Here is a 20,008-nt window from a genome sequence, read left to right on the forward strand (position 1 = left end):
ATTATGTTGTCGGCAGGATGGGCTAGGTCAGCTATGATATCATGTTATAACAAGGGCATGGAAATGCTGGAAAGGTGCAGAAATATACTATTTATATAGTTTTAATGAGCTAATGTTTATATAAGAATATACCTTCCAATATTATCAATCCGGTAATTGTTCAGAGGGCAATGATATCCGGATTCCAGAGTTTATGTGTCTTCCACCTCTAGTCCATATTTGATACAACAACAGCTGTCCCAAGTTACATAGGGAAGGTTCAACCAAAATCACCAATTCTTTTCTGAGAATTGTTTAAACACATCAGGTAAGTATTATAAACTAGAAAAAAATCACATGTTTGTTAAATGCTTAGTAAAATACCCAGTTCAAAAAAATGCTTAGTAAAATCACTCGTGATTTATTTGAATGGTTGATACTATCTTCCATGCTAAACACCTAGAATTTCCATGCAGTTAATAATATATGAGATAATAAGTAGAAAGAAAATGATATGAAGACACTTGTGCCGGCCCTCCAAACCATAGTTACTAGGGTGGGAAACGGAAACGGGAAACATATGAAAAAAAATATAGGGGAAACGAGAAACATGAAACAATAGAAAATGGTACGAAAAACGTCTTAGGAAATGATGTGTTTTTTCCAAAATGATTTTCGTAAGCTCCACACATGTTTCCTACACGTTTCACATGCGTTTTCTACGAGTGTTGCATATGTTTATCACGCGTTTACACATTATTTACATAAGTTTTCCATATGTTTCCCATGTGTTTCAGAAATATTTCTCCAATTTTGTATCATATTTTGGAAACGTTTCCGAAACGTGTTTCCCAGCCGCAAGAAACGCATTTTAGGGGAAACGGATTTCCCACCCGCCCAAGGAGTTTCAGGGAACTATGCTCCAAACATTGCCGCGAGTACCTAAATATGGGTATATTTGTCAATTTATCAAAGATATTGGGGCACTTTTGTCAATAAAAAATGGTCATTAAATGTATTGTCAGGTAGGTGGCATAATAGGGATGGCTATTAGCAAGCTCTCTGACATGGGCATGTCTTCCTAGCAACTCACTAAGTAAAATGCTCTTCGAAGGTCACCCAGAATTCTAAATGCGTTCAAGAAGAAAAATGAACACTCTCTCCAGCCATGCACAGTCCTTGTTTGTGTATATAGAGTTGTTGTGATGCTGTTGCAGCCAAGGATTGAAATTTCGGTTTTGGTTTCGGCCTAAGCCGAAAACTAAATTTTGGTGGAAATTTCGGTGGCAATTTCGGTGGAAATTTCGGTGAAAATCTTATAATTTCGGTTTCAGTTTTAAATTTTACTCCCAGCCGAAATCCAAAATTTCGGTATTTCAGCGAAAATTTAAAACCATGGTTGCAGCACAGCAAACACCCAAATATAAAAGCATTTAGGTCGGGATGAATATTTACATACTTGTGTGAAGCAACAAAGAGCTCTTCATTTTTGGCACCTTTGAGATTATCTGCTCCAAGCTTAACTAGGAAAGATTGCCAGTGCAATCGCTCTTCTGCAGGAACTCCATGAAAGCTGCAATATAACAAAAAAAGTGTTTATGTGCTATTTTTGGGAATAAGCAATGATTAGGTGTTGTATTTATGCTCTTATAATCATAGAATCTTGGACGAAATAATCACTTCTATTAAAGTAATGGGAGTTCCACTACAATTGAAAACAAACAAGGTTTCTCTTATAGCCTCACTACATGGGACAAGAGTGAGGTGCCTTTTTTAATGATAACAAGAGTGAGGTGTCTTCAGTCCCTTTTCATTAGGGTCTCTAGTTCAGAAAATAAAAGCGGGTTGGATGAGACCTCTTTGGCCCACCTCACTCCGAGGATATAAACCCATTGAATTCCTTCATACAGAGCACTATTAAGGCATATCTTTGTATTCTACAGCATATATTGTCATCGGTACAAGTTGGTCTTTTTATAATTCTTTTTTTTCACGAAAAAGGAAAAAGATAGCCAAAGGCCAGACCATGCTCACACAGGCAAACCCTGCCTGAAGATATAATAAATTAGAATAGGTTCTAGGCAGTTGGAGGGAGATCTCCCATTCCAGATACTATTGCTTCTGCGGTCAGTGAGGGAAAATCAATGGCCCCAATGACCTCTCTGAAGGTGTGGGAGTCATTCCGATTTGAGAAAGATGAGATAATGAAACAAATCAGCTATGATACCATCTGTGTTCCATGGCGGTTGAGCTCTCCAAATGATCATTATAATTGTATTTAGAGAATCCCTTTCCAGCCAAACACATATGGTACCCATCATAAATGCAAGAACAAGGTTCAATCTAAGAGAAACTATGTCAGTCAAACGAGTTCATGTTTGATGTAGAGTACACGTGCAAAATGGAATAGTGACAAAGGAGCACTGTTCAAACAATTATTATTATTTTTTTTTTGAAAGGTACTGGTTCAAACAAATTCGTACCAGGTAGATCTAAACAAGAAGTTCCAAGTAGAGATTCAATAAAGTGAAATGGAATGGTTAACTAACGAATTGACAAATAGGTTAGGAACAGATCTAGCTTGAAATCGTGGCAATTCCAAGGTGAATCTATAGATGTAGATCTAAATATCACTGAGAAAACACTAGAGTTCGAAAGATCCGAGAATTCAAATTGAGTTGGTGAGATCTATCTCAAACCGAGAGCTATTTAGGGACTGGTTATGCGATAAAAACCAGAAAATCTCACAGATAAGTTGCAGTTTTGTTGAAACAGATGTGAGGATTTTGGATACAAGTCTAGTAATAATGAAATTAGATTGTAAGTTAGACAGATCAGACAGTCTTCCCCGGTTACAGAATCCGCCCCTAACCAGTTCTCTAGAGGTTGCCCTTCCACTTGAGCTTGGCAGAATTTTTCAGCTGTTTTTTTCACCTTAAAAGCTGAGTTTAAGGGGAGAAAATGAACTTTATTGAATGAAATTCTGATCTCAATTGGGAGAGAAATATCTCTCGTCTGACAGCTAATTTCACTAAATCAGAATTCATAAATTAGAGACAGTTTCAGCCAGCATTACGCTCACAAGTTGTCCAATTGACCTGGGCTTGTGCATCCACTTCCGGCCATTAATCCCCGGCAAAGCTAGAGCAATGCTTTCGCGCATTTACCCTGTATCACTATCGACACCTGCCTTCAATAATTACATTGGATAAGATGACGGAATAGCATACTCATAATACTACATATAATGGGGATAAATCAAAACATTCCAGATTTTCTTTAATTATAACTTCAGCCATAATCCCGCGAAGGATCACAAACCACAAAAAGAATTTGATTTTAGGGGTCAACGGAAGAGACACATGCATTGGATCTTGAAGGCATATGCTTTCGATGATTGCCTCATTCCATTTTGGAAGATCACAAGATCACTTGTCAGACGATCTTCAATTTTAAATCATATTTAGTTAATTGGATTGGCTACTTTTGTAGGATTCCATAAACAGCCATGTACAGACCCCAGGATCAATCCAAAGCGATATAGATTCTCCTCATTCATTCTCAAACATCGCTACATTCTTTCTAAAAGCGCATCCAACCATACAAGTATGGCAGCTAGAATTGCAAGATAATTGTCGGATGCTTCATCGGTAGGGCATCACAACAAAAGAAATAAATGTAGTCGAGGTATCTCCAACCTAATTTAGCTATTAGAATCTCTCCTGAAAGTGCGTGAGCTCAGGTTTGCAATTCTACGATGTGATTCCTTTGAATCCAAGATCTAGAAGCCCACAGTGATAATCAGCTCCTGGAACTCTTTTAATGCTAGTAAATTGTGCCGTGCCTCTCCTTTCCCCCTCCTCAAGAGAAGATTGGTATTAAAGTAGCCAGCTAGCAACCATTATGAAAATTTTAACAAACTAATGGACAAATCTCAACGGTTTTTACCCAATTTTCTGTCTTACAGCCTAATGGTTCGATTATCAGTCTAATTTTTTAAAAATTGCTTCTGAGGGCAATCTCTAAAATGTCCCAATTGACTAATCTCAACAGATCGAAAAAGTTCTATTTCGGAAGAACTCTTTATAACAATGATATTTTTCAAGAAACCCATTATGTAACAATGAAAATATTAGAGATAAAGGAGGATCTCTTCTAGTAGACACTTCTCAAGATCCAATGGTGAAAACATCAAGATGGGGCCCAGCTAACGCATGAAACACTCTGCCTGGGGAGTATGGTCGCAAGACCGAAACTCAAAGGAATTGACCAGGGCCTGCACAAGCGGTGGTGCATGTGGTTTAATTTGATACAACGCGCAAAACCTTATCAGCCCTTGACATATGAACAACAAAACATGTCTGTAATGGGATGGTACTGACTTTCATACAGGTGCTGCATGGTTGTCGTCAGCTCGTGTCGTGAGATGTTTGATCAAGTCCTATAAAGAGTGAAACCCCCATTTTGTGTTGGCGAGACATGCGCCTAAGGAGGAAGTGTTTGCAACCGAAGTGAGTCGAGGAGCGACTGTTGCTACTGTTGCTTCTTGGCTAAGGAATAAGTGTTTGCAACCAAAGTGAGCCAAGGAGGAGGTTAGGTACACTGTTTTGTTTTGAACGACTGCGTCGACACTCGACTGAAAGCCATTAGCTCTAATATAGAGCTAGGGGCTTCTAAAAGGTTCCGTGCCCGCTCCTTATTTTCCCCCACCACTAGGTTGCTTGGGTGGGAAGGCAAGAAGGGAAAAAGGGAAAGTATCTTATTTCTCTTGTTTTATTCCCTTTTGGTTGATATGCCAAAATAGCAAGTATTGCTTTTAGGTTTCTTAGAAAACCTAAGTATAAAAGTGAAGACATGAGTGTCTCTTGTGTGGCTAGAGAAAGAGAGTGAAAAAAGAGAGGAGAGAGAAAAAGAGAAAGAGAGGAGAGAGAAAAAGAAGAGAGAGTGGGCTTTTCTTCTTGGGTTTTTCTCTTGGGATTTTTTCTTGGGTTTTCTCTTATACGGTCTTGGTTTGGGAAGCAAGGAAAGGGTTGCAGGTTTTGGGTTAAATCCATTGTAATCCTTGTATATTATTTTTCTTATAATGGAAGATCATGTTTCTCACTTGTGGTGTAGGCTTGGCCGAATCACGTAAAATCTCGGTGTTCATCTTGTGGCTTGTTTGTTTATTTTATCTTTTCCGTTAAATTTGTGCACAGTCGGATTGGATTGCCCTGAAGATTTTCTCAAAAAGTGGTATCATAGCTGTGGTTGGAGCGATCGTCAAGGCCGGGTGGAGTGATCATGGGTGTTGTGGTTGGATCGCGGTCATAGCGATCTTTGGGAGTAGAAAGATTGTCCAAGAAAAGATTCTCGTTCGAGGTGGAGCGCTACACCGTGAAGTGCGGAGTAATCTGAGATGGCAGTAAAATCAAGTTCTACTCAATTCAACATCGACAGATTTGACAGAAAGGACAGTTTCACCCTATGGAAGATGAGGGTGAAGGACATCCTAGTTCAACAACGATTACCTAAGACGTTGAAGGGAAATGATGGAAAGCCGGAGAAGATGACAGGTGCCGAGTGGTAAGACATAGAGTCGAAGGCAGTTAGCACGATTCGACTATGTCTGGCAGATAGCATTATGTTTAACGCTATGGAAGAGGAAGATGTGCCTAAATTATGGGAGAAGTTGGAAAAGCTTTATATGTTAAAAAGCTTGGCCAATCGGTTGTATCTAAAGCGGCAATTATACGTGCTGAAGATGCAGGAAAGCGGGATCTTCTGGAACACATTACGGTGTTCAACGAGCTTGTGGATCAGCTCCACAAGGTAGATGAAAAATTGAAGGAAGAAGACAAGGCCCTTTTGCTTCTTACTTCGCTTCCTGATTTGTATGACAACTTGGTGACGACTTTATTGTACGGTAAGGATACAATAAAGTTAGAGGAAGTCACAGAGTCGCTCTTATCGAATGAGATGCGAAAGAAACCTGTTTTTAGTGCAAATGAAGAGTAAGGGTTGGTTGTTCATGGTGACAATCAAAGAGTAAGTTCGTCTGACAGGGGATCAGGAAAAGGCAGGTCAAGATTTATGGTCGGCAGAAAGGGCGTGCAGTGCTACCATTGCAAGGGATATGGCCACATCAAGCGGGATTGTCCACAGCGAGCTGACCAAGTGGACAATGGTGCTACGAATACGGCGGTGGCGGTAACGGATGAGCAGGGCAAAGTGTTTGGAGACGTTCTCCCAATCTCCACAGGTAATCACACTTCTCCTCATGATGAGTGGATTCTAGATTCAGGGTGCTCTGTTCATGTATGCTTCAGGAGGGACTATTTTGATACGTTTCAGGAGACAAGGGCGGGTGTAGTGTCCTTGGGTAACGGGTCTACTTGTGTTCATAACAAATTTCACATGCATGAAAAGGGAAATCACACACATAAAATAAATTGGGATCAAATTTCCCTCTTAAAAAGATGAGGTTTTATTAATTTTTATAGGGATCGTACACTTCCGGCTCTATTGACTGTTAATTATATTTCTTGAAGAAAGAAAATACCTCTAATTGTCCATCAAGAGGTTCCCTATCTAAATACAATTTTTAATTAATTATTCTCCAGAAAGATTTGATTCCTTTTGTTAACAGATCTTCTAGGAGGAAATTTCATCTTCTCAAATTTCCTTCATTTTTCCTTTGGGAAAATGACATATTTATCGTCTTTTTCCACTTAGAAAGTCTTTGGAAGAGACTTTAAAGGGAGTCTTTATTATCTTTCTCCGTTTAGAAGTCCCTGGAAGAGACTTTAAAGAGAGAAATCTCTTCTTCAGTTTCCTCCCTTTAGAAAGTCCCTGGAAGAAACTTTAAAGGGAGCCTTTATCATCTTTCTCCGTTTAGAAGTCCGTGAAAGAGTTTCTAAAGAGAGAAAGGTCTTCTTCAGTTTCCTCCCTTTAGAAAGTCCATGGAAGAGACTTTAAAGGGAGTCTTTATCATCTTTGTCCGTCTAGAAGCCCCTAGAAGAGACTTTAAATAGAAAAAGATCTTCTTCATTTTCCTCCCTTTAGAAAGTCCCAGGAAGAGACTTTAAAGGGAGTCTTTATCATCTTTCTCCGTCTAGAAGTCCCAAGAAGAGACTTTAAAGGGAGTTTTTATCATCTTTCTCCGTCTAGAAGTCCCTAGACGAGACTTTAAATAGAGAAAGGTCTTCATCTTCCCTTTCCTCCCTTTAAAAAGTCCTTGGAAGAGACTTTAAATGGAGTCTTTATCATCTTTCTCCGTCTAGAAGCCCCTAGAAGAGACTTTAAATAGAGAAAGGTCTTCATCTTCCTTGAAGAAAACCCGCAAAAAGAAAGAGAGAAGAAAAAAAAAATGGTTAGCCCTCCATCTTTTCTCACCTCTCTCTCATTTTCTTTTGCTTCTCCTTTTGCGTAGCTTTTTTCCTCTTCAAGATCCGATCCCTTTTCTAAAAGATCTTGAATCTATTTATAGAACTCTTTTAAAGTAGTTAGCAACTGTCACCTCACCCCCTTTTTTCTCAACTTCATGATCTTCACTTCTTGTTGTGGGTGCCACCTCATCCCTTATCTAGGATTCCATGATCACCTCTCTTTTTTGCGGACAGTTACGTAACTCTCTTTTTTGAAAAGTGGGCGACTCACATATTCTTTTGCTTGAGTCATTTTTATTTCCAACAATTTAGGGATTTAACTTTTTATATTTATCTCTTTTTACTTTAGGGATAAGGTGATACGTAACCACCTCTTTTTTCTCTCTCTTCTTATTTTAATAAGGGATTTACTATTTTGCCCTTGCTTTAAAATTTTGAGTCCAACAACTTATGACATCACGGGTGTTGGAACCATGAAGATCAAAATGTTTGATGGAGTGGTTCGTACTTTGGATGGTGTGGCGTATGTCTGAAAGATATGGAAGAATCTAGTATCTCTTGACCGGTTGGACTCCAGGGGTTGCAGGATTTCAGCTGTAGGAGGATCCATGAAAATCACACTCGGCTGTATGGTTCTGATGAAAGGAAAGGAGTGTGGCGGATTATATCGTCTGGTCATGGACACGGTGACTAGTGTTCTTAAGATCTCGATGGCTAGATGGAAACATGGTAATGGTGTGCGCACACGTAGGGTCTCTTTCGCAGTTGGTGCAGAGACTGGTTTCCAGGTTGCAGACGATGGTGAGAGGATAATTGTACCTGCATTGGGGAGGATGGATCGAGATCTCTCTCCAAGGTTGACTAAGTGAGTCAACGGGTTGGCAGTTACACAGGTGCATTGGCCGTGTTGATCGAATCAGGAGGAGTCAGAACCAAGGTGATTCGAGGGTGTGTAGCTGGTACTTCAGAAGGCCAATGGTGGTTTGGGCGATAGCAGACCGGTGGCGACATCAACAGAAAATCTTCAGGCGGCTGGGAAATAAGCCAAGGTGGAGATTGTTGGGAAAGTTGTCTTACTTCCCCCCACCACTAGGTTGCCTGGGTGGGAAGGCAAGAAGGGAAAAGGGGAAAGTATCTTATTTCTCTTGTTTTATTCCCTTTTGGTTGATATGCCAAAATAGCAAGTGTCGCTTTTAGGTTACTTAGAAAACCTAAGTATAAAAGTGAAGACGTGAGTGTCTCTTGTGTGGCTAGAGAAAGAGAGTGAAAAAAGAGAGAGGAGAGAGAAAAAGAAGAGAAAGTGGGGTTTTCTTCTTGGGTTTTTCTCTTGGGTTTTCTTCTTGGGTTTTTCTCTTTGGGTTTTCTCTTGTACGGTCATGGTGTGGGAAGCAAGGAAAGGGTTGCGGGTCTTGGGTAAAGCCATTGTAATCCTTGTATATTGTTTTTCTCATAGTGGAAGATTGTGCTTCTCGCCCGTGGAGTAGGCTTGGCCGAATCACGTAAAATCTCGGTGTTCATTTTGTGGCTGGTTTGTTTATTTTATCTTTTCTGTTAAATTTGTGCACGGTCGGATTGGATTACCCGGCAGATTTTCTCAACATAGAATATCATGAGGCGACACACGGTCTTGGTCCCATCCCGAACGGAAATCCCATGTGTAAGATGAAGGACTGCAAAAATCAATGGTTCAGCTTTTCTTGGAGGAACCCCAAACAATGCTTGATGGATCAAAGGCCTAGAATCATCTCATCAAGGTGTTCTCAATTGTATTTGGCCGAACTTATGGCTTTCATTGGGATCAATGGATCTAATCATGCAAACGAGGTAGAAGTGGTACCTAATAAGTGCCTTTTTCAAAGAAGTGTAAAAGTGATTTCCATTTAGCATTTTCCAAATCTTATATGATGTTGAAATAAACAAGAAATGACTAAGAACGAATTAAGTAAGCATACCTTGCAGTGACCATCCACAAAAACCAGATGAGGCCGATTAGGCAAGCCGGTAACTCTAGAAGCCACATATGCACTATACCAGTCGGTAACAGTGTGGAAAAAGTTTGCATACTCAAAACGTGTCACCAAAAGTGTTGCATCCTCAACCCACTGCAATTTAAAACTTAAAACAAATTAAAATAAAAACTTACCCTACAATCTTATATCAAACAAGGAGCATATCTTATATCACACAGGGAGCATAGTAGTATCCCAGAAGTTGCTAAAGACGCTGCAACAATTTTGCAATTATATGAAATGAATTTAAAGAAATGTAGATTGCAGAGCATTAGACTTCTATATAATGAATTTAAAGAAATGTAGATGGCAGAGCATTATACTTCTCATCAACAAGACCAAGATTAAAGTATGTCTAAAATGAGATTCAAGTTGTTAAATTACCAGAAAAACTCACATTTAAACATGCATGCCAATCTCTTCAACAAAAAAAGGAACTCGCAAAAACCATATTTATTTGTAGATGTGACATGTTTAGATTGGTGACATTTCAAGCTCATAAACCCCATGATAAGTCCCATGTGATGCAAGTAAATCTCGTAGGAATCCACCAAAAGAAGAAAACTTTCTAGAGCGTCCAACCCTACTGCAATTGTGGCGTATGAAATTGCTTTTATCAAAGTGTTTCCCATCAGATTTCCTAGTGGTTTCTATATTATTCTCGTTCACCTTCACCATACTATTACATCTCTTTCACTTTTACGCAGCTTTGGAAAAGTGAACTGATCTTTGCCTTTCCTTCCCTGGTTTCTCCAATACTCCTCCATCTACGGGTGATATCTCAGATTATGGAGAGCCAATTTCCGTTTTGAGTGTGGAAAAAGAAATGTTAATAGTTTCCCAAGAAGGTCGAACTGAATTTAATACGTTCGTGACATAGAAATCTTCTTGTATGGAGTAATCACACACCTTCAGTTCCTCTACAAGTATCGTCATCTTGTTAATGTGATATTTAACGAGTGGTACCTTGGACATCCCATGACATCTGTGTCCAAGTTATTGAGAGTCCGCCAAAATTATCTTACTTAGAGTGGTATTTCTTATATTTAAGGGCTAGCGTTTCATTCATCAAGCATAACAATATAAAAACTAGTCATCATGGCAATTAAAAAATGTACACCGAAATGTTATAATTCCTATAGAAATAGTCGAAATTTCAACTAAAATTGTAGAAATTGACACTGAAATTTTAGACATTTCGGTTGAAATTAAAAAATAAAATAAAAGAAATCATAATCATATTTTTACATGACTTCGGCCAAAATTTTGGCCGGAAACCGAAACGTTTCGGTTTCTGTGGTGGCTGAAACCATTGTTTGAAATTTCGGTTTCGGCATAAATTTCAGACCTAGCCGAAACCAAAATTTCAGCCAGAAATTCGGTAAAGAAGGGCGAAATGTTGGTTTTCTGAGCCAAAATTTCGGCTGAAATTTTGTAAGGGAATTAAAAATTAATATTTTGATTGAAATTTCACCGAAATTTCGTACGTTTCGGTAATTTCGGATTCGGTCTTTTCGGTTTCGGTGTTGACCGAAATCCGAAATTGCAGTCCTAAATTTTGGATTTCGGTCGAAATTTAAAACCATGGCCGAAACCGACACCGAAACCAAAATTTAAAACCTTGGCCAAGAGGACAAGGATCAGTCAAGGTAATCTCATAGTTTCAGTTTCCAACTGATGCAGGTGAATCAAGAGTCGATTTAGCGTTCTAAAGGTGAGACTCCGGCTTGATGTACACTATAAAATCCAAAGAGGATAGTAGGTGGCTGCAATAGGGATGGCTGGATCTCTCCCAAACCCAAGAGTGCTACGCTCACCGTCAAGCAAACGTCTCAATGGATTCAATGGAAATGATACAGAACTAACCATAGATTTATGCAGTCATCAACTACCAAACATATGCACTCATAGTGTTATAACGGTCACTGTTGCAGAGGCATTTATGCTTTTGCTACGCCAGATCACACACAAATAGAAAGTAACAATCTCCTACAAGCTTCAACACAGAGGTTAAAATGTGGTGTCTATTGAAGCACAAATCCCACTAGGCAAGATTTACACTTGGAAATAATAAGGATTCCAGTAAACTAGAAGTTGTGCCCGAGAAAAGAAATTAAACTGAAATTCCCATTTGACAACAGTTCGAATGTAATCCAAGAGCTCAGAACTTCCATTAACATCACATTTGCCAAACCAAAACCGATAGTATGTTGCTTGAATCATATTCTCAAGTGACCTTATAGTCACACGATTTTTATCAAACACCTGGTATGCAACATACGAATTTAAAACAAACCTTTCAACTGATGCCTCGTTTGTTCCAATAGCAAATCCTTGCATGAAATCAGTGTCTACAGAAGATTTTTTTGAACTTTAAAACTCCAAAACAAGCTCTGCCAATTGCCATGCATCTGCAACGTGCCCTAACTCATTCCCAAAAAATATAATGGAACAGAAAACATGAGCAAGATGGACAGCTGTTGTTGGGAGATTTAATGCAGAGGTGAGTTGAACTTGCCCAGAGTTTTCAAAGCCGTGAGCTAACATAGCAGGGTCTGCTATTAAGTGGAGCCCCTCTGTTTTCTACAACTTCTGATTATTTTGAGGAATCTGACTCTAATCTTTAGGACCAATCTCCATTGGAGAATTTCAGATGTAAAGAAAATAACAAAAACCGTAATCAAATTCTCCTTGTTTTCGTGAAAACCGTGGATCAGTAGATCTAAAAGATTTCGAACAAAGTCATGAGTAGTGTTTTCCCTTTTCTTGCAGATCTACACGAATGCTAGTAAATTTGATGATGATGTTTCAAAAGAAAACACAGTAAGAATCTGCATGAGCAGACTATAACTTAGAAAAGTGTTTCTGCTAAGCTAAAACATTAAAGATGCATGATCCTCTGCTATTTCAACAGGAAATTTCAGCTGAGATTATTTGGATCTGTTCCTTGCAAAGTTTCTACCAATTGAATCACACAACTGAGGCTAGGATGATCCACTCACAAAGGTTAATTTGAGGGTGAAATCACAACAAAGCTCTCAGATCAAAGCTCATTCCAGCAGCCTCTGCATCCAGCGAAAATTCCTGCACTCATCTTCTTCTTCAATGAACACAATCCAAACTTATAGATGGATCTTGGTGTGGAGACATCAAGACTGAGATCTGATTGAAATCCTTGCAAATCAAGGAATTGAAAATGAAGAAAAGGAAGAAATTCTTGCTCATCAAGCTTGGAAATCCTCCTTTGAGGTGGACGAAAAATCCTCCTTTGCAAAGAAAACCCTCTTTTACTAGAGGCTCCCCTCCAAAACGAGATTAGCTACAAATTAAAAATTAAAAATAAAACAAAAAAATAAAATGCCCACAACTTCTATTTCAAAATCAAAAGGTCTAACTACAATTTGAGGGAAATGAGGCTATTTATAGCCAATTACAAGATAGGAAAAATAACCAAACTATCCCTAAAATCCCAAATGACTAAAAGAGACATGGAAAAGGATAAAATGATGAAGCAAACCTACTACAGCAAAACAAACCTAGCCTAAGGACAGGGGCGATGCCAGAAATTTTGCACAAGGGGGGCAAAAATTATAGTAATTCTTTATCTATCTTAAAATTAAGATAGAAAAAATTTCTATCTAAAATTTTGCACAAGGGGGCAAAAATTATAGTAAATTTTGGAGAAAAAAAAAGATAAAAATGGTGATATTAAAATTTTAAACTTGTTTTCTATCTTAGGGATGATTGGAAAGGGGGGCATATTTTTTTAAAAGGGGTAAGTATAAATAATTATTAAAAAATAAAGGTATATATTTTTTTTTCCAAAAAATAAGGGGGGCAATTGCCCCCCTTTCCTTACAAGTGGCATCGCCCATGCCTAAGGATCCATCAAGAGCTGGTGTAGAGATTCCCAGGGGATGCTCCTACGTCACCATTTCGAGAAGTTGGAACCGTCCATCTCGAAATTCTTCAAGATGTCTTGCAAAGCACGTTTAAAAGCTATTATGAATCTAAAATCGGTGAAGGCGATCTAAGGATTGGAGTGTTTGAATAGAGTGGGGATCTGAACCAAATTTGTATGTTAGGCATTAAAAAATTTTCTTTTTTTTAATGGTGAAAAGATTTTATTAATAAGAAAAGACTGATAAGGATTATTCGACCGTTGGATCGATCAAATCTTCATATAGAAGTTAGGATATACATCTGGGGTCAATCAACCAAAGTTGGATGGCGATCGGACAATTGGATCATTGATCTGGCTAGAAATAACAAGAACACTCAGATTTTGGAAACAGATGGCTCATATCTGATCTCGGATTCAGATAAGAGAGTCGGATTATCCTAAATTAAACATTATGACAATAGTAGAGTAGGATTTTCTTCAAAAATTTGGTCATGATTGGACCATTGGATCGAGAGATATGGGATATGCAGTAAAACTGATTAACAAGACAGATTCTTGGCTCGAGATCGAATAAATAATGGTTTTCAAGAATGGGTTAATAGGATTTGTAAAGTAAGAAGGAATGGTAAAAAATGTGACTTCAGATCATGGGAAAGTCGAAAAGGGGGATGGCTATGGAAAGGGAAAGTTGAAAGGGGTAGACAAAAGGAGGAAAGAAAATAAACAAGAAGAACAAAAGAAAGATGACCTCGAATCGCGCCAAATCTCCCTAAGGTGCCGCACCTTCGGTTTGTGGCCTTGCACGACGGTCTAGGCCACACACTTACACCTTCGGTTTGTGGCCTTGCATCATGATCTAGGCCTCACACTTAAACGACCCAATAATCGCTCTTGGAATGGAAGACGAACCTTCAAGACTCTAGAGGGAATCATGAATCTCTATTAATCAAATAAAAAGTCATCCATCAAGAACTAAGAATGAAACTCCAATGTTTATTAATTCAATCATCATCATCAATGACCTTAAGACTTATAATATATAAGAAAAGAAGAGAACTAGAAAGTTCCAAAACCCTAGAATAAAAAACTAACATTTTTGGACTAAAATACCGTCTATTGACATAAAGACTCACTTCCTAATTAAAATTTTCGTAATACATGTAGGACTGATTTAAAACACTCATAAGTGAAAGAACATAAGTAATTTTAAAGGGAAAAGATCAATATTACCGGAAACGCCCCTAAGAAGTGGGAATCACATTTCCCAGGAATCGTGTTTCTGAAGCAAGAAACGGATCGCTTCCCCAAAATGTGGGAAGGGTGTTTTCGAAATGTGGGAAGCATGTTTCCCAATTTTGGGGAAGCGCGGTTCGGAATATATGGGAATCGCTTTTCTAGTAAATGGGGCACGTGTTTTTGGTGGATGAGATTCGAGTATTTATTAAGAAATCATGTTTTATTAAGCAAAAAGTCGTGACTCCCATCGACTTTTAAAACAACATGTAAATTACTTTATTTACCAACTTTAAATACTGTTATTTTATGAAATACGAGGGTTATTTAAGCCATTTTGAGAAAAAAATCCCTAAAATCATGTTTTTGTTTACCCTTTTCTCTCGTTTTCATCATTTCACTCTTGATTGAGTCTTGACATGAATGGTGAGGGTCTGTTCAGTTGCGCGCAGGAAACGGAAAGGAAAAGGAAATGACGTGGCAGACGGAAACAGAAAGGAAAAGAAACTGCTAAGAAAGCAGTAGGAGTGTGCATTCAGTTGCCAGGAAACGGAAAAGAAACAGTAAAGAAACAACAGGAATGTACATTCAGTTGCCAGGGAAACGGAAAAGAAACAGCACAGTATATGTTCTTTACCACATATAAAACAAGTTACGCCCCTAAGCCCTACCAAGTAGTCCACTAACACAAATAAATACTCAAAAAAACTTAAGAAGTAGATTTTAAAAGCAATATAATGGAACCAACAAGAAAGAGGGAAACCCATGGTAACACCCTCTGTGGCACCGCCTCTGCCCTTTCATTTCTCATCTCCTCTACCCTTTGCACTTCCTCAACCCTTTCGCTGCTCCGATACCTGGCACTCTCCAAATATGAGTCTAGCTGTGACTAAGCCTCCGCCAACGTCTCAAATGAGCGGTAGCATGCTCCGCTAAATTTGTTAACTTGCTCATGGCACTCTGGCCAAGTATAGTAAATCCCTGGCTATCTACTATTAAAGACAACATAATACTTTTGCTTCCCTATACTCACCTAATAAAAATTCAACATATCACATCCAAAGATATAAGATAACAATATGACAGTAGGCATTAAATTCCACCACCAAAAAGTTTACTACACATCCATCAAAAGTAATTAACATCATTACAGATAAGTTAACTACCACCATCAGTTACCTTAATACTACGACAACAAGCTAACTACCACCATCACGTAGTTAACCACCATCCAAATGTCAAAGCATCATTACAGATAAAATAAAACAAAGACTGTAAAGTTCATATAACCATAACTACCACCATAACTACGACCATTAAGTTCATATCACCATAACTACCACAAAAAGTGCTATAAAAGAATTGTTTAATGAAACGAAAAGATAGAAGATACGTCGCCCATCGCCATCTCCTTCCTCAATCATCCATCTGCTGCCTGATGAAACGAGCCATCTTCCTTCGGATGTACGACCTCCTCTCATCCTCCTCGTACATTATGAAAAGATGCCTCTGAGATGGATTTACTGTGAGATACTCCGTGGTCCTCAACAAGATATCCTGTGAAAACCACTAACCCCTCTAACAGCTTCACGAAGCTATGCAAGCTAAGCAGGGGCACTCGAACCTGTGAGGGCATCGGCAACCTTGTTCATGCTTGATGAGAGACGCGACATACTGTCCAAACATGCCCCACCCTGGCGAGTCCTCTGTCGTCTGCTACCAGCCCGCCTTAGGGGAGATATCTCGCTACCACCATTAATGGAATCTGCTTCTGGAGATGGTGGGTGTATAGACGTGAGGGTATGGTCATCTGCAAAGTTCTCCCTATGTCATCAAGACTGACTGGCTGCGAACTTGCTACGCTTGGATTCTCATGCGTCCTAGACTTGGCCCCTTTCGCGAATTCATCTTCAAAGATTTTGACCATGTCATCATGCAAAACATGATGGGTAGTGAAGTGTTTCTTATGTTCTGGATGAGCCTGTGACAAGAGGCATAAAAAATAAGAAGATATTGAATATGATATTACTATAAGAACATTGTATCTTGAGAGGAAGTGTTTCTTACAGCGACGTAGTCATGGTAGACCTCTTTCTCACAGGTGACCATTTTCGTGTCATCGTCTTAACCAAAACTGCTTCTAGTGAGGATGATGCAGACATTCTTATATGTTTGCTTCATTGTCTTTATGCGGTTCTTTATGTGCTCCTTGTTGAGATTGAGGTTGAAAAAGGTATTCATTGCAGTGGCTGCAGCTACGTAAGCGGGTTCTTTAAAACCATTTGGAATTTTGTACCCCTCTGCGATTTGAACTATGAGGGTATCTACTAGCACCTTATCCATTTGGTCATTTCAAATAATATTCTTCCCCTTCTTCTGCGAGGTTTGTGGAGCAGTTGTCATTCTGATTCAATATGCACATCTATGTTTGTTAGGAGTCATACATCCATATAACATTAACAACCAACATAACTAATGATCAAAACATAACAAAGTTATAGAACCATATATGGAGTGAAAAAGTGAATGAGTCATACAACCATATAATAACCAACTGTGGGACCCGATTCCGCGCTGAGGGGAATCGCCCGTGAGCCGCCTCCCTCCCTCTTCGTCTCTCGTACCCACGCGGTTGGCGTGTGCCGTTTATTATTGATTTAATTCGTCTTTTCCGTGAACTTGGGATTACTAAAGCAATCCGAACTCCACGTAAAAGAGAATGACAGAGTTGCCACCTAGATGAGGGATCTAGGACCCGTAAATGACCAGAAATCTAGATTCGCTTCCTGATTACGAGAATGGAAGGTATGGGGAGTTACCACCACAAGCACCATTCTTGCACGATAATTCGGTCTTCAATTCCAAAAGTTAACTCACTTGAATTTCTTTTAAATGGCTCATTTAACTCTTTATTAATATGCAAACTATATGACAAGCATCCTGAAATCTAATTTCAATATATTTCCTAATATGTATCTTGATTTTTCTTGATTTATTTGGATTCAATCTAAGTGAATGTTGTCCTAAAATTCTAATTTGAGGGAATCCTATATCTTTAGTTAATTTAGTTAAGAATTTAGAAAAAACTAATATACAAAACCCCACCATTTGTGGTGGGCCGACTCGTGCTCGGTGTGCTATTCAAAGCATCCAAAGTTGCCTACGTATCCAAGCCTCACTGGAATCAGAGTCGATCATAGTTCGGTGCCTGAACTAAGCTACATGTCTAAGACATCTAGGACACCAATTTAGACTGGAAGGACTGTTTCAACAGTTTTCAAGAGATTATTTAATTCAAGTTGAGTGGATTTTATTATCATAGGACTCTATCTAAGATGTTATATTGTCCTATCTAAGTGCAAGACATCCCTTAGACTAATGCAGGTGAACCTACATCCTAGGTAACTAGGCTTGTCCTATGAAAAAAAAGGGTATTAGTGTAACTAGATTTATGACTCAATTGCTAATAATAGCAATCGGTCGTGATGAGGCTGAACTCCCTAACTCTAGGACACCCTAAAACCTAGAACATGACATGATATAAGTGTTCCTAAAGGGGTCTCTAAAGGTTCTTACGATGGAGACCGCAATCCAACGGTTCCGAAAGACATGGGATAAATTGATTCAATTTGTTGAAGTTAATGATTTTGAGTTCCTTAAAGGTTTTTGAATCCTAAAATCTAAGGAATACCAATAGCTCTAATATTGGCAAGTTTTCGCCTAGAGTTACATTCATGTAAGGGAATCGTGCTTTCCACCCTTGAATAATTTAGCACGTAAGTTATAGTATGTTATTGCCTGGCATATTTCTCAGAATTTTCGTGGACAATGGACCTCGGAGCCAATAACATACTATAATTTAAATGCACAAGTCATCGATGATTGATCGTAATTAGGATACGATTATGAATGCATTCTTGGCGATTAAACTATCTTACCCTACAAAGAAAATCTATGGCCCCTAAGGTTTCTGTTTCAACAGCTTAAGGAATGAATACATGATATAAAATCAAAGTTTTCTGAAAGTTTTCATGATGTTTATGATTAATTTCAATTTTTAAGAGATTTTATCAATTTCAAACCAAGTGGGTGATTTTAGTAAGCAACCCATTGCCAACGAATTCCAAACAACTTGAAATTTATATAGTAACATGATATAGACAAATATAGCTTACTGAAAAAATTTCATGGATTCTTATGATAATTTACTATTAATTTCTTATTTAATAATATTGAGACCAGATTGTTCGAATTATAAAGAAACCCTTAGTAATCTAATTCCAAATCAATTAAAATTTTGAAAATAATAAGGAATGAATGAATATAGCCTACTGTGAAAATTTCATGAATTGTGATCATGATTTACTATCAATTTCTAATTTTTTAAAGATTAAAGTCAGATTATGGATTTACACAGTATCTTATAGTAGATCTAATCCAAATAATCTCATATTTTTACAGTAGTTTCATTTTGATAAGAGACGATTACTGTAAAATTTTCATGAATGTTGGAGGTCATTTACTATCAATATTTGATCTCACAAAAATTGCTATTTTGAAAGAAAAATCACAAACACATGATTGCTAACATCCTAAAATGATGAAAAAATCAAATATGATATAAAATGAATTATAAGATTTTCTACCAAAAGTTTAGACTCTAAAAATTAAAATTCCTCCATAAAATCGATTTTAAAAGGAAAAAAGATCAATATGCTTTCTTGTAATCAAAATCTGTTTATTATGAATAAATCAAAAATTATATCAAAACATTGTAAAAACCTTTAAATTTTTTTTTCTAATGTTCCAGTAACCTAAGTTACTTCTTTGTAACGAAAAATTTTAAAAATTATTTAATTTCATATAAAAAAAATTATGGCACGCAAAATGGAGCATTGATTAGAAAACAGTAAAGAAAATATTTTAAATTTTTTTTTATTTAATGAAAAATTCAATTTATAATTAAACTTAAACTCTGGAAAATTTTATTAATTTTTAAAATCATTTGATATTAATTTAAAATAGGCTAAATTTAAAATAATTCAAATTCAGACTAAATAATTTCAAAAAAATATGAAATTTTTTGGGTGATCTAAAAATCCTAAAATACCATTAAAATTAAATTTCACAAAATTCGGACTTAATTTGATATACTATTGGTTTCATTCATCGAGAAATAACCCTTTTCGGGGTTATTTTTCGAAAAATTGAACGAAAGATGAAACGATCAAACAGTGGCTGAAAATTAAGTTTCTAGTGGTTTTTTTTATTTTATGTTAAACTCAGAAAATATCAGTTTTAAAAAAAACCCACGTTTTCAAACTCAGAAAATATCAGATCTTGAGATTGTATAATCGAGAGATCGTGAGACTCTGTTCCTGCCAGTTAGGGGATGGTGAGATTTGTATGAAGTTATGATCGAATCGTATGATAGAAGAATGAAAGACACACAATCACAAGATTATATGAGATTGCATAAGATTGCTTTCAACGGATAGATCAAGAATAGACCAATC

General features: G+C 37.7%; 1 protein-coding gene across 1 annotated transcript; it reads right to left on the minus strand.

Annotated features, from left to right (window-relative positions):
* Positions 1–14: 14 nt before the first annotated feature.
* LOC143854240 (uncharacterized) lies at positions 15–12,730 on the minus strand. Its single transcript, XM_077364097.1, has 4 exons — positions 12,358–12,730; positions 9,299–9,448; positions 1,439–1,552; positions 15–283 (listed from the first exon to the last, which is right to left on the minus strand). The coding sequence occupies exons 2-4, from the start codon at positions 9,406–9,408 to the stop codon at positions 145–147; spliced, it is 363 nt and encodes a 120-aa protein (XP_077220212.1). The 5' UTR covers positions 9,409–9,448; positions 12,358–12,730; the 3' UTR covers positions 15–144.
* Between the last annotated feature and the right edge of the window lie 7,278 nt (positions 12,731–20,008).

The sequence above is a fragment of the Tasmannia lanceolata genome, unplaced genomic scaffold, assembly GCF_043159265.1.
Source record: "Tasmannia lanceolata isolate RefF3 unplaced genomic scaffold, GAP_Taslan_0.1 ptg000003l, whole genome shotgun sequence".
Lineage (NCBI taxonomy): Eukaryota > Viridiplantae > Streptophyta > Magnoliopsida > Canellales > Winteraceae > Tasmannia > Tasmannia lanceolata.